Source organism: Narcine bancroftii, chromosome 2 (assembly GCF_036971445.1).
Source record: "Narcine bancroftii isolate sNarBan1 chromosome 2, sNarBan1.hap1, whole genome shotgun sequence".
Classification (NCBI taxonomy): domain Eukaryota; kingdom Metazoa; phylum Chordata; class Chondrichthyes; order Torpediniformes; family Narcinidae; genus Narcine; species Narcine bancroftii.
Window position 1 is genome coordinate 217,705,743 of NC_091470.1, and position 25,866 is coordinate 217,731,608.

General features: G+C 40.6%; 1 protein-coding gene across 5 annotated transcripts in view; it reads right to left on the minus strand.

Annotated features, from left to right (window-relative positions):
- The window catches only part of LOC138755078 (regulator of G-protein signaling 22-like), a 207,447-nt gene extending 182,570 nt beyond the window's left edge, over positions 1–24,877 (minus strand). For 4 of the 5 annotated variants that reach the window (XM_069920296.1, XM_069920297.1, XM_069920295.1 and 1 more), the window contains exons 1-3: positions 24,519–24,877; positions 23,859–23,887; positions 12,962–13,024 (exon numbers count right to left, since the gene is read on the minus strand). In XM_069920296.1, coding sequence (XP_069776397.1) covers positions 12,962–13,024; positions 23,859–23,887; positions 24,519–24,564 — 138 coding nt within the window. In that variant the 5' untranslated portion in view covers positions 24,565–24,877. The remainder of the gene's footprint in view (positions 1–12,961; positions 13,025–23,858; positions 23,888–24,518) is intronic. The other variant, XM_069920294.1, reaches the window with a different exon arrangement.
- Between the last annotated feature and the right edge of the window lie 989 nt (positions 24,878–25,866).

Sequence of the window (25,866 nt, forward strand, 5' to 3'; positions counted from 1 at the left end):
ACCTTTTTCAGGACAGAATCCAAGACCTGTTCTGGTTCGCTGTTTAAATTACTGTGATAGAGAGACTATTTTACGTATGGCTATTAGAAATGCACAGCAAAACAAATCTGCTTTGATGGTTCAGAGTAATCGTGTTTTCTTCTATCTGGATTTGAGTCAGAAAATTATGTTTCAACGACGTGAATTTAATTCTGTGAAAGAATTATTGTGGAAAAAAGGATATAAGGAAGCATTTAGATACCCTGCGGTACTGAAGATTTTTCAGGATGGATATCAACCAAAGTTCTTTGATAATCCTAAAGAAGCTATGGGATTTTGCTGTCTTTACCAATTACGCAATTCCAGGAATGACGTAGTCCTCCACGGTCTCCAAAGAGGGCAGAGCTGCAAGAAGGGAATTTGATTTCTGGAAGAAATGGAAGAAACGGTGGTCGCAATGGCAAAGGAAACTCATTTAATAGATAAGGAACATTTGAAACTCAAACGTAAATGGGTTGGGCACGTTTTTTATTCTTCGTTTAATTCTAAGGCAAAAGGTGTGGCAATTTTGGTACATAAGAATCTACCATTTTAGTTACAGAGTGAAGAGAAAAATGGTGGAAGATTATTAAAATTAAATTGTACAATCTTTAATGAGGGCATTGACTTTGCTTGATGTTTATGCTCCTAATGTTGAGGATACAGCTTTTGTTGTGGATATGTCTTTATTACTTGGACAATCGAACTCTAATGTGATGTTGGGGGAGATTTGAATGTGGTGTTGAAGCCTTTATTGGATAAGTACTCAAGAGTAATTAAGAAGTCGAAGATGGCAATCCAAGTGATTAATATGATGGCAGATTTGAATTTAATTGATATTTGGCGAAGAGTTAATCCTACAGAGAAAGATTTTTCTTTTTATTCCTCGCGATATAATTCTTTTTCTAGAATTGATTATTTTTTAATATCAGTACATTTGCAAGATAGGGTTACATCTGTGGAGTATAAGGCTAGATTGGTTTCGGATCATTCATTATTATTATTAGAATATTTGAGTTCACAAGATGTTCAGAAAGCTTCAAGATGGAGATTTAATACTATGCTATTACGACGCGAATTTAATTCTGTGAAAGAACGGTTGTGGAAAAAAAGACATAGGGCAACATTCAGGTATCCTGCGGTACTGAAGATTTTTTAGGATGGAAATTAGCCAAAATTCTTTGACAATCCTAAAGAGGTTATGGACTTTGCTTAGTCTCTACCAATCATGCAGTTTCAGGAATGATGTAGTCCTTCAAGGTCTCCAAAGAGAGTAGAGATGTAAGGTGGTATCCAGATTTTTAAAAGAAATGGAAGCAATGGTGATCGAAGTGGTAACGTTGATTTAAAAAAAATAAATCTTTTATCCTTTTTTTGAAAAGAGTTTAAATAGTTTAAATAATGATGATAGTTTAATGAAATGGGAGTTGGGAGAGGGAATTGGGTGGGCACTAGTTTCCAGAAGTCATCAGCTACCTGTGAGTTATCTCACACCCAATATTTTGGGGGAGTTACCGCTTTGGGCGGTTTAAACAGGAGGAGGTAGTTGTGACCTCCGACCTGTTTTTTTTTTCTTTTTAATTTTTGGGTTAAGAAGTGAAGGTTTTTTTAAAATTATTTTTTTAAAATAAATAATTTTTTTTTTAAACTCTTTTTGTTTTGATTGTGATTGAGAGGGAATTAGGAGGTTTTTTCTCTCCTTTTTTTCTCTTTTTTCCTTCTTTTTTAAGAGGATGATGTCACAGAAGATAATAAGTCAAAAATTGAGGATGTTGAATTAGATGAAGAGGAAGATGAGGGGAAAGGTTAAGAAGAAGAAGAAAATTAAGTACAAATACATTGAGGAAGAAGAGTTTAATAAAATTAAGTTAATTTTGATAGAGAATTTTGAAGATGTTATAAATGAAAAATATGGAGAATTTTATAAGAGTTTGAACTTTTTTTTCTTTTTTTTATATAAGGGGAGGGGAAGGGAATAAAAAGTTTATCTGATTGTTTTTCTAAGGGATGTTTTTGTTCTCTCGATGAATTATAAAGGAAACTTGGTATTAATGGAAATTCTGTATTTATGTATTATTAATTATGATTTTTTGTATAACAGATATGTGGTTGATATATGATTTTAATATATGAATTTAGTTTTAAAGTGGATTTCATTTGTTAAATACATGAATTATGTTTGATTTAAATATATGTTTAAGGGTATTATTTTAGTATTGATATTTTTTTTGTTGTTAGTAATTTTTTTTGTTAAGTTTTATCCTTTTTTTTGTAAGTGGGGTTTTTTCTATTTTATTTACAACATTGTTAATTAATTCTTCACCCTTTATTTTGGGGGGAGGGTTGGATTAATTTTAAATTAGATGATTAATGTTGTGTTATAATTATTGGGAGGTTAATTTGTGTAGTTTAATGATGTAGAATTCTAATTTTTATTATCTTATTTTTTATTATTTCTTTAAATGTAATTTTTATTTTATTCATGTCATAAAATTTTAAATAAAGTTTTAAAAAAAACATGAACCATAAGGGCTTTGACCAGGCCATCTTCCAAAATGGGGCTTTCTACAAGCTTGCCAGCTTGTCCTGTTCCAGTCCCAGCTGCTTCTGCTGGCTGTAACACTGTAGAATTGATCTGTGTGTGTGTGTCTCTCTCTCTCTCTCCCTCTCCCTCTCCCTCTCCCTCTCCCTCTCCCTCTCCCTCCCTCTCTCTCTCTCTCTCTCCCTCTCTCTCTCCCTCTCTCTCTCCCTCTCTCTCTCCCTCTCTCTCTCCCTCTCTCTCTCCCTCTCTCTCTCCCTCTCTCTCTCCCTCTCTCTCTCCCTCTCTCTCTCCCTCTCTCTCTCCCTCTCTCCCTCTCTCCCTGAGAGAAAGCCTGTTTGACTCTCTCTGCTTGCAAAACAACATGGCACTCTTAGAACAACAAGTTCTCTTTCAGGTAATCTGTGGCTCCAACAAGGTATTTCATTTGTTGCCTTTAGTAAACAACAATCCATTAATGAAGTGTCTTGAGAACTCTTCAAAGCTCTTGGAAAAGCTGTGGAGCCGATAAGTCTTGCATGGGGAAGAGCTCCAGTATTTTAAATAAGATCTGTTTTAAAGTGTTTGTATATGACCTACTCTAACAAGCCTTTCCCAATTTATCTCCCAAACACATATCTATATACTCTGTCACACCTGTTATCCAGAATTCAAGCAACTGGGAATCTAAAGGTACTGGCATTAAAAAAAAAAAAAATCGCAGAAAATCAATAGGAAAAAGTATGGAAGTTTAAAATTGGTGCACCTCACCAATCACACAACACACAATCTCAAGCAACAGGAAAATTCACTTACCCAACATCTACTAATCCCCAAAAGTGGCAGATACCAGGGGTTTTACTGTATTATTAAATTATCAGTAAATCAGCTCCTTCATGGGCATTTGTCTCCACTCCAATAAGGACATCCTTACAAAGCAATGCCTCAAGAAAGCAACCTCCATCATCAAGGATCCTCACCATCCTGGCCATGCCCTTTTCTCACTGCTACCATCAGGGAGGAGGTACAGGAGCCTGAAGACACAAACTCAACATAACAAAAACAGTTTCTTCCCCTCTGCCATCAGATTTCTGAACAGACAATGAACACATCATACACTATCTCATTTTTTCTCTTTTCTGCATAACTTATTTTTCTTAAAAATCTTGAATTTACGTAATTGTAATGTTATAGTAATATTTCCACTTGTTCCGCTCCATACTGTTGTTGCAAAACAACAGATTTTGTGACAAATGTTCATCGCAATAAATCAGATTCTGATTCTGATGGTGAGAGGCCAGCAACTGCATCATATTGCAGGGCATCACTATGTAAGTGCACACTGAAGCTAGTGAACCATGTCATTGCTAAATGAGAGCCAACAATGTAATTCCCAGAGGAATGTTTTGGTCTGAACTACATATTTGAAAATATCGACATGCTCTGTGACCTTGTGCTGTTCAGTACACCTAAGAAAAAAATGGAGAAGAGGAATTCTGAAGGCACTTCTTTTGTTTGCTATTCTTTCAAATGTTGTTCAGATGTTGGTGTTGACTTTCACTCCAATTCTTTTCCATTGCATTTATTTATCATCCTGCTTTCATTCATTTCACTAGTATATCTTCAGGCATTATGCTTCATTGAGCTCTTGCTATTTGTCATGAACTCCTTTTTGTTGCTTTATCAGACAGTACGCCCTTACATGCCAAGCCTCGCCTGGAAGCCAGCTCTAAACACAGAGGGAAAGATATAAACGTACCTTTCATGGAGCTGCCCTAAAGGTCAGCTCTTGTGTCACATTCATGTTGAGCAGCGCCTCATCGCACCCTCCGGAGCCGATGGAGGCGGGGCAACTGGCACCACCTGACAGGGCAATGGCCGTCTTCCCTACCCATAATCCCCCAAGCAGCTGCAACCATTCTGTTTCCCAGAACGTTACTGTCACCTCTATTCTTGCCTAGACAAGGATGAAATCTGCTGTTGTAACATTCAAGGTAAGGATTGGTACATCAGGGGCTAACTGTCAACATGAATAATTCTGACACATCTGACTCATTGCAGCTGCATATGTAAGCAATATCTAATACTTTGTTAGGCATTGTTGCTTCACAAAGGTCACTAAAATCTGCCATACAAGTCATAGAGCAGAAAAGTACAGTGCAGAACAAAACAGAGTCTTGGGCCCATGTGTCTGTGACATCCAAATCAAACTAAAAATCTGTTTCTTACACCTGATGGATACATTCCATTCCCTCCATATTCATGTGTCTATCTAGAAGTCTCTTCAATGTTACCATGGTACTTCACCATTGTATTTGCCAGCCTGTTAAAGGCACTTGTATTATTCATGTTAAGTACAAATCCCTTAACTTTGACCCTTACTTTCAACTCTTGTCCACAGATGTGTGATTTTCTTGCCCTAGGCATAAAATTTTGACTGTTCACCCTATCAATTCTTTTCCCAATTTTACACACCTCTATCAGATCACCCTTACCCACTTCTGCTCCAGATTAAAATAATCAAAGTTTGTCCAATTATTTCCTCATAACTCATATCCTTTAAACCAGGCAATATCCTGGAAAACTTCATCTGTACCTTTTCAAAAGTCACCATATCCAAAATTGCATACAGCATTCAAAGTGCAGCCTAACCCATGACCTGAACAATTAATTTCACTCCTTCATCATGCAGGACGCTCCTACTTTGTGCCTATGGGAATCACCAAACTAATTCCAAGGCTGAATGATGAGCAAAGCCAACACCCCATAAGAACAGCAGGAATAGGACCATGACATAGCCACCTGCTCCATCATTCAATAAGATCATGGCTGAAATGACTGCGGACACAGCTCCATTCACCCGCCTTTTTCCCCACAACTTAATTCCCTATCTGTGCATCTTAAACAAATGTGTCAACCTCTACTGCTTCCTAGTGTAAAGAATTCCACAGATTCTCTACTCTCTGGCAAAAGCAGCTTCTCTCCATCTCTGAATTAAATGTATTCCCTTGAATCTTGAGACTATGTCTCAGAGTTCCAGTAATGATATAATGGCTAGCCTGGGATCAAAGTGGACATGCACTGCAAACTTAGAATGCTTTACAGTGTAAACCATGCTTCTTCTAACAATCCAAACATAAGAAAAATAAACAAATAAATAAATTCTATCCTAATTTTATGTACTTAAATATTCCTATAATTCTTTGGCTTGGCTTCGCGGACGAAAATTTACGGAGGGGGTAAATGTCCACGTCAGCTGCAGGCTCGTTGGTGACTGACAAGTCCGATGCGGGACAGGCAGACACGGTTGCAGCGGTTGCAGGGGAAAATTGGTTGGTTGGGGTTGGGTGTTAGGTTTTTCCTCCTTTGCCTTTTGTCAGTGAGGTGGGCTCTGCGGTCTACTTCAAAGGAGGTTGCTGCCCGCCAAACTGTGATGCGCCAAGATGCACGGTTTGAGGCGATATCAGCCCACTGGCGGTGGTCAATGTGGCGCAGGCACCAAGAGATTTCTTTAGGCAGTCCTTGTACCTTTTCTTTGGTGCACCTCTGTCACGGTGGCCAGTGGAGAGCTCGCCATATAACACGATCTTGGGAAGGCGATGGTCCTCCATTCTGGAGACGTGACCCACCCAGCGCAGCTGGATCTTCAGCAGCATGGACTCGATGCTGTCGACCTCTGCCATCTCGAGTACTTCGACGTTAGGGATGAAAGCGCTCCAATGAATGTTGAGGATGGAGCGGAGACAACGCTGGTGGAAGCGTTCTAGGAGCCGTAGGTGATGCCGGTAGAGGACCCATGATTCGGAGGCGAACAGGAGTGTGGGTATGACAATGGCTCTGTATACGCTTATCTTTGTGAGGTTTTTCAGTTGGTTGTTTTTCCAGACTCTTTTGTGTAGTCTTCCAAAGGCGCTATTTGCCTTGGCGAGTCTGTTGTCTATCTCGTTGTCGATCCTTGCATCTGATGAAATGGGGCATCTGAGATAGGTAAACTGGTTGACCGTTTTGAGTTTTGTGTGCCCGATGGAGATGTGGGGGGGCTGGTAGTCATGGTGGGGAGCTGGCTGATGGAGGACCTCAGTTTTCTTCAGGCTGACTTCCAGGCCAAACATTTTTCTATTATTCCTATAATATTCTTACAAAATTAAGCTTTGTGCATTGATATATCTATTGGAGCATATCTTTATGGCGGGAAACTTTGAAGAGTGATAATAAGCAGGCATGGGCTTTGATAGTGTGCTTTCAAAGTTCAGAATTATTGTCAGAGTACAACCCTGAGATCGTTTTTTCTGAAGGCGAGGCAGAATTATCACTTTGTTTTTTGGAATATTTAATTTTGAGAATTTTCAATCAACATACAGTCAAAATGAAGAATAATCAAAAGGAAAAATATTGATATCCATTACATTAACAAAATAATTCAAATATTGATCCACATGTCTATATTAAAGAAAACGATTTAAAAAAGAGTCAACGTGTGATTCAATTACTATGAAGAAAGAAAATTTACAATAATGTTACAAAAATGCAAATTCATTGTCCATGTTGAACCAAAGGGAGAAAAAGATAATAGAAAGAAGAATAATACAAGAACCCTCCCAACTGCCCAAGAAAGAAGAAGAAAAAGAAAAGATTGGCTTCACCTAGGATAAATCCTATTTCCATCAAGGGACCAATAACCTGACTTATCTAGGGTCCCTTGCACTGCGAGCAGCATGGGGAAGAGACAAGAGGGGGGAATCATTAAAGATTTTCCCTGATGTACCTTCGGTGTGAACTCCATATTCTTGAAATGATATCATACCTGTTTCTGATGTTATAGGTGATCTTCTCCAGAGGAACACAATTGGTTAGGAATCAGGTTTCCAAGTAACTGCTATGTATTTCCTGACCACTGCTAAAGTGAGCTTGAGGCTAAAAACTGTAATCAAGAAGATGCAGAGACATGTTGTGACAAAGTATATAGATATGTTTTTGGGAGATAAATTGGGAAAGGTTTGTTAGAGTAGGTACATAGAAACACTTTAAAACAGATCTTATTTAAAATACTGGAGCTTTGCCCCATGCTGGACATATTAGCTCCACAGCTTTTTCAAGAACTTTGAGGAGTGCTCAAGAGACTTTACTAATGGATTGATGTGCTGGAGCCACAGATTGTCTGGAAGAGAACTTGTTGTTCTAAGAGGGTCATATGGTTTTGCAAGCATAGAGAGTCAAACAGGCTTTCTCTCAGAGAGAGAGAGAGACACACACACACACACACACACACACACACACACACACACACACACACACACACACAGATCACTTGTACAGTGTTACAGCCAGCAGAAGCAGTTGAGAGTGGAACAGGACAAGCTTATGAAAAGCCCATTTGTAAGACGGCCTGGTCAAAGCCCTTGTAGTTCATGCAAGAGGAAAGGACTGGCTGTCTAATGTTTCATTTGGAATAAGAGAAACAAAAAGGAATTGTGGTGACCTGAAAGAAAGAGGTTATCATCTGGAGAACCCTGAAGGGGCAAGTTTTGTCAGCAAGATACTGGAGTGGCTGATGGAAGTACATCAGTTGTGGATGTCCTGAAACAACAAATCTCTCTCTGAAAATCAACAAGAACCTTCCTGAGCTGTAACCATTGACCTTTCAATCACCAAAGCCTGGTGAATTTTATAAATGTTAACAGTATAAAAATTTCCTGCAATCAGTGAACTTAGAGGAATAAGAAGTGAGATTAGACTGTGACCCAAAGAAACTTTCTGAACTTACACACACATGACATACACTTGCAATTAAAATTAGAAGGGGGTTAAGTTAGGTTAAGTAAGTCAATAAGTTAAAGTTTGATTCTATTTTCATGTTCAATGATAATTAAAAGCAATTTTTGTTTATTGAACCATTTGTCTTGCTGAATATCTATTGCTGCTGGTTTCGGTGTCCTCTGGGCTCATAACAATGTAAACAAATAAAGAAATGTGAACAAACTGACTGGGCAAATGTGAACAAACTGACTGAACAAACTGACAGAGAGGAAAAAAAATAAAGTGAAAAAATAAGAGTCCTTAAATGAGTCTCTGACCGAGTTTGTTGTTGAGAAGACTGATAGTGGAGGGATAGCAACTGTTCCTGAACCTGGCAGTGCAAGTCTTGTGGCACGTGTACCCTTTCCTGACGGCAGCAGTAAGAACCGAGTGAATCCTTGATGATTGCTGCTGCTCTCCAATGGGAGTGTTCCTGTAGATGTTCCCAATTGTGGGGAAGGTTTTGCTTATAATGTCCTGAGCTGTGCCCACTACCTTTTGCAGGGTTTTACGCTCAAGAGTATTGGTATCCGCTTACCATCCCATGATGCAGCCGGTCAGCACTTGCTATCACAGATCTGTAGAAATTTACCAGGGTTTCCGATGTTATGCCAAACTTCTGCAAACTCCTGAGGAAGCAGAAGAGCTGACAAGCTATCTTCATGATGCTATTAATGAATTTGATCCAGGAAAGATTCTTCGAGATAGTAACTCTCAAGAACTTAAAATCTGCTCTCTTTCTCCACCTCTGATCCCCCAATGAATACTGGATTGTCCACCTTTGGTTTTTCCTTCCTTGAATCAACTCCGTGGTTTTGGTAACACTGAGTGTGAGATTGTTGATAGTGCCAAATTTTCAATCTCCATCCTACATGCTAATTCATCGACCCATTTTATACAACCCACTACTGTGGCATTGTGAGTGAATTTTTAGGTGGTGTTGTTGTCGTACCGAGCTACACAGTCATAGGTGTATAGCGAGTAGAGCAGAGGGCTAAGAATGTAGCCCTGTGGTGCTCCGGTACTGATGAAGATTGTGGAGGAGATATTCTCATCAATCCCCACTGATCATGGTGAAAACATTCATGCTCCAATTACACAGTGGGATATTGAATTCCAGGTATTGGAGTTTGCTGATCAATTTTGAGGGAATGATGGTGTTGAATGGCAAATGGTAGTTGAAAAGAGCATCTTTGCTGTTTAGGTGTAGAGCCATTGAGATGGCATCTGCTATAGACCTGTTGCTATGGTGGGCAAATTGGAACGGATGCCACTCAGACAGGAGCCGATATGCTTCAATACCAGCTTTTCAAAAGATTTTGTCACTGTGGACGTGAATGCCACAGTCGATTGTCATTTAGGCCAAGTTACCACACTCTTCTTAGGGTCTGTTTGAAACAGGTGAGTACCATGCCCTGTCAGAATGAGATGTTGAAGATATTGTGAATATATTCAGACTGCAGTGTCTCAGACTGGTCTATCTAATGAAAACACATGAAGACAGCGATAACAGCGAATACATTTCCATTTAGGGGGTCATTGCCACATTACTGTCCTTGGGTTAGCAATCCTACTGATCTCTCACACAACTGATTTTTTTTTTGCCTTCCAGGCATACCTTTGTGAAAATCGAGTCAAAAATAAGGTGCTCACCACTGAAAACACAGCCTCAGACTTTCCTTTGAAGCCAAATAATTGATTTTGTAGATCCTGTTAATTTCCTGGTAAATTATGATTTTCAGGGCAGAGGTTCCGTTTTGCCAGTCATATGAGCACAGAACAGGCCACATAGTTTACCATGTCCATGCCAGACATAAAGTATCTTTCTATACTAATAATTTTACCAATACTTATCTCATAGCTTTCTATGTTTTGCCATGAAAAGTCAAATTATGCAGACATCTTTGATTCATTGTGCACTTGGGAACTCTAAATGGAATCTACTACATCAGCTCAACATTGATTGAAAATCAAAAATTATAGATGCTGGAAACCCAAAATAAAACTGCTGAAAAAACTCATTGGGTCAGGTAACATCTCTCAAAAGAGGAACAGTAAAAAAAATTTCAAGTTGAACATCCTTCAATCAGAACTGAGAAAAGAGAGAAGGTGAGTTAGTCCAAGTCACAGGTTGAGGGCAATGGGTGGAATGCAGGGACTGCCAGTATCTGATTCCACCACCTCAGGGACTCCTTGTGTAAAAGAAATACCTTTCACTTCTCATTTAAAATTTTAACCTTTTTTTAAAAAACAGTGGAGCACCTGGATCGCCCTCCTAGGACCAAGGTGCAATTTCTGGGGTAAATGTGCTGGAAGTTCCTTTTAAATTGCAGGGGAATCTACCCATTAAATCAACAACCCGGCGATGTAAGGGGGATCCTGCCCATGCAATGACGTGTTCTCACCAGAAGTACTGCCGTATGTTCAGATGCTGGCTGTCCAATGATGCGCAAGTGGAAGCACTGAAGTCACTGGAATAAATGGGTCGGCCATTTTCATTTACTTTTGAATACTCAACTCAGAACTGTGCCTTCCTGTTTTTGATATCGCTACTTCCCACATGTCGTTGATGCAGCAGGAAAGGACAGTTTAACCTAATACATTAGCCTGATAATCTTCTGGAGCAGCAGACGATTACCTTACAAACATATTCCCTTGTAAATGACATGAGTTAATCTATAAAGAACTTTTTTTCTCCCCCCACCCCCCCCAATTCTCATTGATCAGGTTTTGTCTTGTACGTTCAATGCTCGGATCTGCTTTCAATCCCAATGAATGTGCAGGATATCTTCTGCTCCTATTTGTTATTTAATGTTGCACTGCAAATCATAATTGGATGGGGGTATCAGCTTAGCTGCAAGTCGGTATCTCTGTTAATAGAATGCTGCTTCAGTTCTTAGCCTGCAAATATGATCTAATTTTGGGGAATCAAATTTCTGATTTTGTGGCATTCCATCCCACTTAGTACCATGGCCAGGTTACGAAATGAGTCCAAGTTTCCTCACTGTCATCTCAGAACATTTTCTCCAGGAGAATAGTTCCTCCCTATACACAGACATAACCATAGCAGGCCAATGGTGAGGATGATGTCACATAGGTTTATCCCCTCATGCTGGTTTTCTCATTGTGTACTACAGCCTGATAGTATTTTCTTTCAGTGAAATTGGTCGAGAGTTCAACCAAGGTAGAATTGTTGACGGACATATCGTACCTCATCCGTCTTGTCTCAGTAGTTTTCTTCGAACCAAAATCCTCATATTCACTCAGCAGGGGGAAGCAGAATAGGCAATGACCAGCATACACCTTTGGGCCAGATCACCTTGGACCACGACTGCTGCCAAGAATCATCCTTCCATGCCATGCTGCCGTTTACTTGGCTCAGTTAGGAAGGGCCTCTCTCACTGGTCCCCAATACTTAAGTCCAGTGGCGAATCGTGGTGACAACTCCGCTCCATTGGCACAGTGCAAAGGACCAACGTCACCTGCAGTTTTTGGCAGGAGGCAAAGCTGGTGGCAGGATCGTCTTCTGTCAAAACCGTCACAGATGTTATTTTGAAAATATCTGTGAAAGTTAGTGATTCTGCAGCATAAAGCAAAGGTCTGAGCAAGACTGAACACCCCCATCTTATTGGATTGTGGAGTCAGTACCAGAGAAAATCAACAAATTTAACTCCCCAAACTTGTCAGTGGGTCCCAAACTCACTCCATGTAAATATATCCAAAGCGGCCAAAAAGGTACATGGCAATTTTCACAAAATTTGTTCCAGATTGAGTCCAAACAATGAAAATACATTTCAATACAAATAGAAGATGACCATATTAAAAGCTCGAGTGATATATAAAAACCAATAACTCTCACCAGAAAACCTTACAATAGATAGTGGACATAGCCCAGGACATCTCTCCCCACCATCGAGAACTTCTACGGGGAACGCTGCTGTCGGGGAGCAGAAGCGATCATCAAGGACCCACCCCACCCAGCGCACACTCTGTTCTCGCCGCTGCCATCAGGAAAGAGGTATCGGTGCTACAAGACTTGCACCACCAGGTCCAGGAACTGCTGCTACCCCTCTACCTTCAGACTCATCAACAACAAACTCAATAGGGATTAATTGAAGAATGAGAATAAATAATTTGCTTATTATTTATCACTCTATTTGCACAGTTTCCATTTCTCTTTTTGTATATGCATCTTTTTCTTGAGTAGCTTAGTTACCGATAAGTAGAATTCTACCTGGCCGCAGGTGAAAGAATCTCAAGATTGCTTGTGATGTTATGTATATACTCTGACAATAAATTTGAACTTGAATAACATGTATTAATCCAGAAAAACAAATATTGCAAATAAATATATTGATAAAAATGGAACCATAGTACACTACAGTATTGAAACAGGCCCTTCAGCCCATCTATTCTGCCTAATCTCACTGACCTGCAACTGGATCATAGTCCTCCATAACCTACCAATGTACCTGTCCAAATTTTTCTAAAATGTCGAAATTAGATTTCAACTTTTACCATAACTTTCTTAGTTACATGATCCTTCTTTGTGTACAGAACATTATATTTCAGACAAATTACACAAATTACAAAGCACAACTTTATACTTTTTGACAAATAACTACTTACCAGTAGACTGAGAAATAGATTGAAATAATCCACCAGTAAATCATCTGTAACCAAGTAGTCTTCCTAGACATGACAGTAATAAGAATTAGTAAAACTATGCATCATATCAAAGGAAGATGTAGAAAGTTTGTTTCCCTTGGTGGGAGAGTCGAGGTCAAGGGCACAATCAGGATTGAAGGGTGCCTGCTTAGAAAAGATATGAAGAAGAATTACTTTAACCAGAGGGTGGTAAATCTGTGGAATTTTGCCACTGGTGGTTGTTGAGGCCAAGTCACTGGGTGTATATAAGGCAGAGATTGAGAGGTTCTTGATTAGCCAGTACACCACGAGTGAAACTTCCCCCCACCCCAAAGGAGGACCTATCATGATGTCATCATACTGGCTGAGCTGCCAATCAAGTTGAAGAATAAGGGAAAAACTGAAATATCACACACTTTAGTAGTGCCATATTTAAATTACATGACTAACAGTAAGAGTTCTGTACAATTCACCCAAAACACAAGTTTGAACCCATCCAAAGAAGTTTGGAACTAAAAATCAAGAACCTAAATAAGTTAAATATACTTTAAAAATAATTAGTCCCAATAACAATCTGGCAATTTTATGCTGCTCTCTTTACTTTGTACAAGACTCACATTATGTTATTGTGAGGAATTTGAGGAGATTTAGTACATCAAAGATTTTTGCAAATGTTCACAGCTGTTGCGTGGAGAGCACTGTGACTGGTTTCATCAGTCTGGTATGGAGATACCAATGCACAGAACTTGGAAAAGGCTTCAGAGAGTTGTGAACGGCCAGCGCCCTCAGGGGCATCAGTCTTCACTCTATTTAGGACATCTACAAGAAGCAGCATCTCAAGAAAGCAGCCTTCATCCTCAAAGACCTTCACCACCCAGGATACCACTACCATCAGGAAGGAGGTACAGGAGCCTGAAGATGCACATGGGATGGTACAAAAACAGCTTCTTCCCTCCACCACTAAATTTCTGAATGAACCTCAGACACTATCTCACTTTCTCTTCTTTGCTCTAATTAGTTCCCCCCCCCAATGTAATTTATAGCAATATTTACACTGTAATGCTGCCATGAAACAATGAAAATTTTGTGACATGCTCATGACAATAATCAATTCTGATTCTGAAGAGAGACTATCATAGTATGATATTTTGTGTTCTGACACAGGACAGTGGCTTTGATCCTTATATAGACCTTCCACCTTGCTCATATTATTTGGTGTTGGAAATCTGCCATCATATGAATGACAGTAAAGTAGGCCATTACCTTTTAGAATCGAGGCTAACACCCTTTTGCAAACATAGGAATCACATTCTCCCCTCTTATTTCCATGTAGCACATGCAGGCCTTGCAAATCTCACTTATCTCAATACTGCACGGTTAGCCCAACACTATTACAGCACCAGTGACCCAGGTTCGAATCAGGCGCTATCTATAAGGAGTTTGTATGTTCTCCCTGTGTCTGCATGGATTTTCCCTGGATGCTCCAACTTCCTCCCACCCTCCAAAACATGTGGTGTTTGTAGGTTGATTGATAAATTTTGGCAGTGTGGAGGGGGTGAGCCGAAAGGGCCTGTTACTATGTACATCTAATTTAAAAATGTAATTTAAATTTAAAGCAAAGTGAGTCGTAACCATTTCCTTACTGTTTCACCTTGTATTCATATGGACAAGTTCTTAAGACAGCACATGGTTGAAGGAAAAGGTTATTTACTTTAAAGTTGATGTAAACAGCACCATAAGGCATGCCATGAGGCTGCAAGCCTCCATTACAGCTCTGCATATTGTGTGTCCTGCTCTGTGTGTCAGTCCTCTGCTGGCAACCAAGTATAATCAAATGGTAAGACATTGCTAGTTGCATTGCAACCATGATCACTCTCATTACATCTCCCTTTCTTAAAACAAAAGTAGCTTACTTTTAACTAACATGTTTTCTTTGTATAACTCTGCAATTTTAACTTTAACACCAGAACTTACATTCTCATTATTATCAACATTGTTAACTTTTTAAAACTTGTTTTGTGTGTTCACATTTACATACACTAAAACTTGGAGTGAATAAGATAGCACTATTTCATTCTAGAACAGGGCTCTTTAGATTTGCTCAATGGAGGATTCACGTGACTTGACGATCTCCTGATTGATTGTTCTTTAATCTGAGTTGTTGCCTCAGATGATGTATTCAGATTGTTCAACAGTATTCATCTTTCCATCTACTATGGCTGGTACCATTTGAAGATCTCAACGATTTCTTCGCAGGACAGCACCTTCATCTGTCTGAATGGTGTATGATCTTGGTTGGACTTCACTAAGGACAGTTCCATAAGTTTGTTTTGTCTTTTAGCCTTACTTTGTCACCAGTGTAGAGTTCAGGTAGGTTTTTTTGTTTCTCTGTCAAAGTAATACTTTTGCTTTTCTTTCTGTGGTTCTTTGAACAACTTCATCTCCCCCTCTTTTGTTTTTAGGACGTTCTCCTGAATGTGTAGGTTTGATCTTAGCCTATGTCCCATCAGGAGACTGTGGTAACATACCACAGTTGAGTGGCATTGTGCGATGTACTAGCATGCTCTGGTAGAAGTCCATTCCACTGTCTTTTGTCTTGTACATCAGTCTTTTCACTGTATGTACTAATTTTTCCACTAGACCGTTGGATTGTGGGAAAATTAGGACTTGACATGGTGTGTACAAAGTCCCACTCTTTGGCAAACTATCAGAACTGTAAATTGCATAACTGAGGTCCATTGTCCGTGAAGACTTCACATGCCATGCCATGTCTGGAGAATATGGCTTTCATACCTGTTATTATAGCATCTGCAGTGGTGATGTTCAGTTTACACACCTCTGGATGCAGGGAGTAATAGTCTGTGACTACAAGATAGTCCTTCCCTTGACATTTGAATAGGTTAGCATATACCTTCTGGTAAGGTCTGTATGGTGCTGGTTGTGGCTTTAGTGGTTCTGCAGGATTGCTTGCTTTATATTTCCGGCATATTGTACAATTTGACACTTCATTTGTTATATCATTGAATCTTGGCCAGTACATTGGTTCTCGTGCTCTTCTATTTTTTGATTCTGAGATATCCTTCATGGATCCTTTTTAGCATCTCTTTTCTCAGACTAATTGGGATTAGGATTTTACTTCCTTTGTAGATGATATCTTCAACCACTGATAGTTCCACCCTGCAGTTCCAAAACTCTGAAATATTAGGTGAGCAGTCTTGCTTCATGTTGGGCCATCCATCCAAGATGTTTTTTCTCAGTTGTCTCAGTGATTCATCTTTGTTTGTCTCTGACTTTATGAGCTCCATTTTTGCATCTGATATGGGCAGTGCACTTGTGATCATGTCCATGAAGGTGTTTACGTCTTCATCCATTTTGGTGTTAGCGGGCTCTCTCATGTCAACAGATATAGACAATGTGTCTGGTGTGTACATTAGCTTACCCGGAGTGTACGCCACATTCAGTGTATAGCGTTGCAGCCTGATCATCATTCTTTGTATTCTAAGTGGACATTCATTTAATGGCTTTTTGAACAATGCAATCAAGGGTTTATGGTCAATCTCTACACTGATTGCTTGTCCTGATACAAACTGATTAAATCTTTCACAGGCATATGTGTTGCTGAACAGCACCTTTTCAATTTGAGCGTATCATGTCTCCATGTCTGTCATTGAGCGTGATGCATACGCAATGGGTTGCCAGTCATCTTATTTTTGCAGAAGAACTGGACAAAGCCCACTATGTGATGCATCTGATGACATATTGATGGGTCTCAGAACTGGTTCCTCTGTGAGCAGTTTCTTTAGTTCACTCCATGACTTTTTATGTTCGTGATTCCACTCCCATTCAATGTTCTTTTTTGTTAGTCTTCTCAATGGAGCCATCTTTTCTGAGAGGTTGGATATGAACTTACCCATTGTAATGGAGGATTTAGACTAGCTTGTGAAAGAAGGGATGCAGTTGCATCAGAAGACATAATCTCAATTCCACTATGAGGCCCAAGATGCATATTTAGTAGACACACCTAAATTCCACTATGGGGCCCAGGATGCAGTTGAATAGGAAGACATTATCTAAATTTACACTATGGGGCCCAGGGATGCATATGAATCAGAAGACATTATCCAACTTCCACCATGAGGCCAAGAGATGTTGTCTTTTGTTGGTCGCAGACTGTCAGGAGACCTTGAAGATAATTAAATCATTTGTTCAAAGAGATAAGATCTGAAGTAAACAACTTTTGGGTAATATAAGCCATGGTCCCACTGCTGAAGTTTGAGACTCTCCAAGAGGTGGCAACATCTCTCAGCAAGAAGAACTTCAAGATTTCAAACCGACGTCCCGGTCTGGGGAGGTGGAGAAGCTGCTACCGGCGCCCAGACAACCTACTACAAGTGTGCAGTCATCGCCTCGCTTTGGCAGTTTGGACCAGTCCAGTCATTGATAAGTATAATTGGGAAGGGCTTGCATATTGTAGTGTGAATTCAGCTTTAGATTTAGTAATAAAGACTTGTATAAACTGAACTGCTCTCGGTGTGTGTGTCTATTTTTTTCGGTAGCTTGAACACTATGACCAATCTAAAACGAACAAAGTATAAGTTTACCCAAGACACCCATATAGTTGACCATTCCATTAAACCTCTGTATGTCCTTTTTGCATTGTGGCTTTGGCATGTTCCCAATGGCGGGCACCTTTCTGGGATCTGACCTGATGTCCTCACTGCCAATAATATCTCCTACAAATGTTAGTTCTGTCACCCCAAGCTGGCATTTCTCTCTATTCAGCTTCAGGGTTACTTTCCTTGTTGCTTCCAGCACTTTCCTTAGTCTCTCATCATGCTCCATTCTTGTGGTTCCCCATACTATGATGTCATCCATTGAGGTGGCAACTCCATCCAGGTGCTTATAGGCCATGTGGATAGTTTTGTGATACACTTCAGGAGCTGAGGCAATTCCGAATGGTCACCTTAGGAATCGATATCTGCCAAATAGACTACGGAACGTGCACAGTCTTCACCTGCCAAAATCCTGATGTAGCATCTAACTGGTTGAAAAACTTTGCATTTGCAAATTGTGACACGATTTCTTCATGTGTCAAAGCTTAAAGTGTTCTTTATTGCTCTGTTTAGATCTCTTGGATCCAGGCGAATTCCAAGCTTTCCATTCTTTTTGTCCACAATGACGAGTGAACTCATCCACTCAACTATCTTCTGAATCATGTTCAGGCTTTCCATCCTGTCCAACTCTACATTAAGTTACTTTTGAAGCCTAAATTGAACTTTTCTGCATGAATATATTATCGGTGGCACACGTTTATCCATTCTGATCATGTGTTCTCCTGCAAGGCAGCCTAGACCCTGAAATAGGTCATTGTACATGAGTTCATCATAGATTGTCTCTCCTTTGCTTTCCACATCAAGGACTCTTTTTACCAGGTTCAGTTTCTCACAAGCTGTTAAACCTGATATGGCCTGTATATCCTTTGGTACCATGATGAACACAAGAATATGCTCTTTGTGTTTAACTTTAACCATCCATTCTCCTTGCATTGGTATATCGGTACCTGAATATCCTGTCACCTTCACTTTTGTTCCATTCATTTGTGCTTCATTATCCAATTTAATTTAAATGTATATTTCACTCACTTTTAATCTCAACATCCAATCTCTGTTTTCTTTTAGTCACAATATCTACATTGAATTCTTTTATCTCCTTTTCATCTACTGCATGAACCTTGCTTTGTTGCACTTGGTTCCTATAGTAACGGGAATAATGGTTATTTTGCTGGACATATTGCATCTTTTACCATATGCTGGACACTTTTTTGGTAGGTGTGTACCGCACCGACAACATGGCTTTCAATTGTCCCTTTCATTTTTGTTCACTGGCCATGCCTCTCTTTTTGTTAAACGGTTTATGTCTGTCCTTGCTCAAGTTGCAGCTAGTTTCACTGAACAGCTCTTTTGCCTACGTTTTTACAGTTTCTGTCACTCTACAGAGTGCTGTGGCTTTTCTCAGGTCTAGATTTTACTCTTTTAGCAGTCTTTTCCTTTAGACTATTATCAGGAATACCACACACAAGTCTGCCTTTTATCAGCGAGTCGGTCAGTCCACCAAATTCACACGTTTTACTTCTGTTTCTCAATTCAGTCATATACTGATCAATACTTTCTTCCATTTTCTGTATCTGTGCCTCTCAAATATCACGTTACATTTAGGTATGGAGTATGCCTCAAACTGTTCCATTAGTTTTTCCAATTTCATTTTGTCTCCTTCAGCAGCAAATGTGAAACACCTCCAGGACTTCATCACCCACGACATGTAAGAAAACTGACACTTTCACTTTATTACTTTTCCCATCAGCTCTGACTGCCACTAAATGCAATCCAAAATGCTTTTTAAATTTGTTCTGATTTTCAGCCACATTACCTGTCAGCTGAAGTTTCGCTGGTGGATGTAATCCTTCCATTTTTCACTGTGTTAGCTTCTCTTCACTGATCAGTGACTGACTTTAGATTTTACCTTTTAAAGTATTCCCTTCATCCCACTTCTGTCACCATGTTTCATCTTGTATTCACATGGATGAAGGAAAAGGTTCTTTACTCTAAAGATGATGTAAACAGACAGTGGGGCTGAGTGGGAAAATGGATCAGCTCCTGATTAAATGATGGGGCAGATTCGATGACTGAGCATACTGTTTCTGCTGCTATGTCTTATAGTCTTATCACAAAGGCATTCTATAAATTCCTTCTCTTGGGATCCAGCAACTTGCCTTTCCTAATCAACCTGGCTGTTGAGATCCACCACCCTAGACCACCCATAAATTGGAGGAACAATACATCATTTTCCATCTGGGCACTTTCCAGCTGGATGGCATTAACATCGACTCTTGAGGTTTCTGCTAACTTACTCTCCTTCCGCCCTCCCCTTCCCCTGTCAGATCTCCACCCCTTCCCGCTCTATATACACCTAGCCATCCCTCTTCCTCTTGCTTACTGCTGTGCCCTCCCTCCCTTCTCCACCTATTACCTCCTGCCTTTGAGACCACACCTCTCCCTTACCTTTTATTTGGACACCTGCCAACATTTTTGCATACTGTGATGAAGGGCTCAAGCCCGAAATGTCAGTTATGTATTTTTATCTTTGCTATGTAAAGGTCACTGCTTGACCTGCTGAGTTTCTCCAGCACCGTGATTTTACTTGAAATTCTCCACGACGATTGTAACATTGGCCTTTTTGAATGTCTTCTCCATTTCCCTCTGTAGTTTTCATGCCACATTTGGGCTACTGTTTGGAGGCCTGTATATTCTTTCCAAAGATCTGATTCCATTTTGTACCAACAGAACCATCCCACCTGCTCTGCCTACCTGCTTCTACTTCTGATTAACTGTGTTTCCTTGGATGTTTGCATCCAAGTTGTGTTATTTTTTCAATCACGGCTCAGTGACACCTGTACAAGAATACTTGGGTTCCTTTGAACATCAACATTATCCAATCAATTACCATTTTTAATTTCTTTTTAAATTTTATGCAAACAAATGACCTCACATTATCCTTATTATTCAAAAGTCCTTTATTTTTCTCTACAAGACACACAAAATTACTTAACTTTAATTTGCTGTGAAAACACAAGAGCACTAACCTGACATCCTCATCAATAAGAGAAGTCCTTTTAAAGACACCAAGTGTCTGTGCACATTTTCCAAGCCGAGGGCCCATGGATGCATCACCTGCATCTGTAACCTCTGCAACCACACTACCTCCTGATCATTCCACCTGGTGAACCTCTGTTCTTAGTTCCAAACCTCCAATATGATGAGAAAACTGCTTGTCATCAGGAAGGACCCTCAAGCATCCTGATTCTGAAACCTGATGCTTAGGAGCCTATCTCTGGCAGCCTAGTGTGAGTCCTTCAGTCTCTGAGTCTGCTGCAGTAGTCACCTTCCTTGTAGGGCCTCTCCTACTGTATTTGTCATGTTCACACTCACTCATTCAGCTTATTCTACATTCCCTTGAAGTCTCCACTAAAGAATGGTAGCACTGCCACCGGTGGGAACCACAGGAGAGTGGAGACAAAGCGCTGCTCCAAAGGCTTCAGCTGACTGGTCCTAAGGCAGATGGCTCTGAACAGGAGATAAACAGCCCATTAAAGGAGCCGGTGTTTTTAAATTAAAATCCTGCAACTGCAGGGTCTGGGCCCAAGATGGTGGTGCCTGCGCTTGGCAGCAGCCTCGAGCGATTGCAGACTCTGAGGGAAACAGCATACTGGTGCAGGGCACCAGAAACCAGGGGTGGGGGGACTCCCTCATGGAGAAGGAGAAATAGAGGAGACAACCCGACAGGAGAGTGAACATGGCAGTGGACTAGCGAGGGGCTCAGCGGGTGAAGGATCCACGTAGGCTACAGGCAGTTTGTGGTTGGAGACCCTCACTGGTTGTTGGAGACTGGCTCATGAGAACCAAGAGGTATAAGAACGGGATTCAAGAGGGTGCTGAGGAGAAGAAGGCCTCCTGAAGGGCCTCAGGCTCTGAAGGCTTCCAAATCGTGTTGGAGTTTTGGATTTGGAGTTTTGGATTTGGAGCTTGGATTGCCGATAGATTGTCCATGTTCCTGCAAAGGTTTCAGGTGTGCTGAGGCAAATCCATGGACATTCAATAACCATGAAGGGACTATCTTTTGCTTCTCTTTCTCTTTTACTGTAAGAGGTGCTAGGCAACACTAATGGTAACTCTTTATCTGCCTTAAGGCAGGCAAAAGGAAATTTTGTGTAATATTACGTATTCTGTAGTATTTCATGTCAATAATGGAATCTTGAATCTTCAGTCTCTATCCTCTTTGTGACACCCAATCCCAACAAGGTTGCGTCACCTGCAAACTTCAACATATCACATTTGGTCTGCTCAATCAAATTGTTGACCCAGATCATGCACTGGGTACAAGTTGACAGTCTGTCCACCTGAGACAGGATCCAACAACTCAGCTCTTTACTTTCCGTCCATTAACCCCCTCTGTGTTCTAACGTTGTCGACCAACCTCCTAACATGCAACTTTATCGAGACCCACCACATTCCCTTTATTCTACATGTCACGTTCTCAAAGAACTCCTATTAGATTAATTAAACAGGATTTTCCTTTCATTATCAATGCTAGTTCAATTCAATCTTATTATAATTTTCTAAATATTTTGTTGTTAATCCATAATTGTAGATTCCAGCATTTTTCCTACTACATGGCAAGTTGATAGCTCTATTTTTTCTCTCAAAGGTGAGTTTACATTTGTCAATGTTCAATCCACAGGCAGAATTCCAGAATCTGTGTAATTTTTATAGATTTGTGTAATTTGATAACTAAAGCAAACACTATCTCTATTGTCACCTAGATCAAAACTCTGGGATATAGATCGTGGAGTGCCTAGCATTTAGAAAGTTTCAAACTCACCACCATCTCATGAATTATTTTCTGATTAATACTTATGCAGAGTTTCAGAGGGGGATACAAATCAGAATAGGTTCTTCAGCTCAACTCATCCAAGCTGAGCAAGTTAACATTCTGGGCAGACCCCACTTACCAGCATTTGGTCCACTACATTCTAAACCCTTCCTATCCAAATGTTTTTTTCAGCATCATTCTGATAGTCACTTTTTAAATGTTATTAGACATCCTACATGGTAACAGGCCCATCTGGGTCATGAGCCTGCGCTGCCCAAATGCTCCAATTAAATTACAACCCCCCATATGTTTTGAAAGGTGAGAGGAAAATGGAAACCCACACAGACATGGGGAGAATGTACAAACTCCTTACAGACAGTGCTGGATTCAAACACTAGTTGCTAGTGTTGCACTTCAATATTTATTTTTGGCAGTTCATCCCAGATATAGACCACCCTCTGAGTGAAGACATTGAGCCTCTTAAACCTCTCCCTTCTCACCTTAAACCTATGCCCCCTCATTCCAAAATTGTTTATCCTGAGCAAAAGAGTGTGAATAGCACATTATCCCTTGATTTTATAAACCTCCAAGGCCACCCCTTGGCCTCCTAGAGTCCCAAGAATAAAGACCCTGCTGACAGAACTTTCTCTCTATAACTCAAACCCTCCATCCTGGCAACATCCTGGTGACTCTGCACCTCCTCCAATTTATTGATGTCTTTCTTTGAGATAATGACCTAAACCACACACAGAACTCCAAATATAGTCTCATTGATGCCCTGCCCAACTGATTAATGAGCACTCAACTTTTGGCAAATAATATATTTATAAAATTCTGCGGATGTGTCTATCAGCTACAACTTCCCTGCTGCTCAGTAAGTGCCAGCACTGCAAGCTTCTTCTTATATAAAGGTCAAGAGATTGCAGGCTCGACGGGAACTCAGTAATAGTGAGTGGCATGAACAACATGCTGCCCTGTTGGAAGTTTGCAAAAATCAATTATCAACTTTCACACGATATTAATAGGCATTCTCTTGCTCCTGCCCCATCCTCCCAATCTGTCCATCGCTTGCATATTTCTTCCTCCAGCATCTTTCCTGTCTTCCTTGCCCCTTCCTCCAACTTTTCCTTTCTCCCCCGCCTGCCCCACCTATATTCACCCATCTCCTGCTCTTCTCCCACCCACCCTGCTTTTTATGACATTTGGGCATCCGCCAGGTTCTTGCTATTCCTGATGAAGGGTTTCCTGCCTTGGAACATTGACTGATGCCCATTGCTTTCCACAGATGCTGCCTGACTCATGAAGCTCCTCCCACACTTTGGGTGTGGCCCCGGTAAAACAATCCCAGATGCTTTATTAACTCAGACCAAAATAGTTAGACACATCATCTTCTAAGGGACATGACATCACCCCACCAATATTTGATTTGAGATCATATAACAATCACACTTACAAAGTTGTCCTCTGTTACTCTTGGAGGGTCTGAAAAACAAAAGCACCATGAAATATGTGTTAATAATTTCATTTACCTAACTTCAAGTAAATTTAGTTTGTAAACATGCTTTTGCCCAAACTATTATCGAATATTTTAATGCATTTTCTCACTATTCAAACTACCCCTTAATAGCCTGATTAAGTCTGGGATTGCCAGAAGCTAAGCTGACTCAGGAATTGGTCAGACTTGGAGGGGAGAGACCGAGGTAGGTTTCTATGAGGGGCGATTGACAAAGTGGCAACTCTGTCCGCCTTAAGGTAGACAACAGTTAAAGAATTTCATGCATGTTACATTCTAAATGTAGTGATACGTGACCATAATTAGAACCTTTACTCCGAAGATACACGCTCACATTATAAAATGACACTTTTGTCAAATGGCAAACCCCAAGCGTAAAGGATTATTTGAAATATGAAAAACGCCTGCCCGCTTCAGGAATAGCCATACAAGGACAAGTCTACATAAACTTCTGCTGGACATTATATAACTTTCATTCAGTGTCTCAAATTCTGCAGCTGACACTGAAATAAAGTGAAATTGACATGTTTGCACCCCGCTGCAAAGTGACCCGGCCGTCAACATCTGAGTTCAAACAAGCGTTCTTCTTACTACACGTACCGGCCGATAATTTGCCTTGCGATCGGTTTCCACGCTCCATTGGCATAAGTGGGGTTCAGAACAAAATCAAGCTCAGGACCACTGGGCGACGGACCAATTTTGGACGGAAATGTCTCAGTCGTGGATTCCGGGTTACAGCGCTTTGGGGATACAGCGTTAAACGCTGGCGGCTAAATAATGGGTAAACAATTCTCAGGGAGGGGCAACCGGTTCGGAGTGGTCCTGAAGATTCGGTAGAAGGGCACCTTTTTTCTCTCTCTGCAGTCGCGCCCTTGGATTTGGATATATGCTTCTGAGCTCTCATCCACGATGCATTCGGCCAAAGCCCCACGGAGGCAGCCGACTGAATTTTGCCCAATGCACTTCACTGAAACAATCTCAGAACTTGACAATTAACGTCACAAAGGGCACACGTCACAAACCAGCCGGGGAAGATGTTGCAAACGATAGGACTTCAATCAAAGGGTGGGTAACATGGCAAACTGGACGCTTTGCCCATCCTCATCCAGAATACTCTTGAAACATCCTCAATGACATTTGCCGGCCGCCCCCAAAGTCTGCAATGAGCTGCTTACTTTTTGGGACACCAATGTATCAAATCATTCCATTAACGATCCAAAGCACTTGCACTCGTACACGTCTTGGCAATGGAAAGGCAACTATTCTTTCAGCCCAGAAATTAGTGGGATCCGAAAGAGGGTTCCAGTTTATTTATCATCCAGTTGTACCAGAGGAAACAGCGTTCTTTGGTGCACTGCATTAAACAGTGCAAACACACAATATAGACATAACATACATACAAACAAGTGCAGCACATATACAAATATTTAAAATAAATATTAAGAGTCTCAAGCCTCTTTTCCACTGGCATCCCAGTTAATTGTCCAGCTCTTTGTGCCGTTTCCACTGGGCCACCTGTAACTAGGACATAACTCATCTCTGAAGATAGGAGTGTTCGACCTTCAACTGGAAACAGGTGACTTTCTGCAGTCCCTTGTCCATTGGTTTTGTCAGCTGACGCCAGGGATATGAGTAGGAGTAAAGGTGGTTAATTCCCAGCTTCAAATTACATCCTTTGAAACCAGCGTGCTGACAGTTTTCTTTTTCCACTGGTTCTTGTCCCAGTTAATTCCTGGGACAAGGTGCCAGTGGAAAAGGGGCTTCTGAGAGATGTTCATGGGCAGCTACCCGCAGGACTGTTCCCAGGGATGCAGACTCAAACTAACATCAAGTGCTGCTGGAAGATCCCCACCTCATTGAAAGGTGAACTGTGGTCTTGGATGATGAGATGTCTGTGAATGCTGCTGCTTGGCACATTCATGGCTGAAGGAGTACACGCTAAGGGATC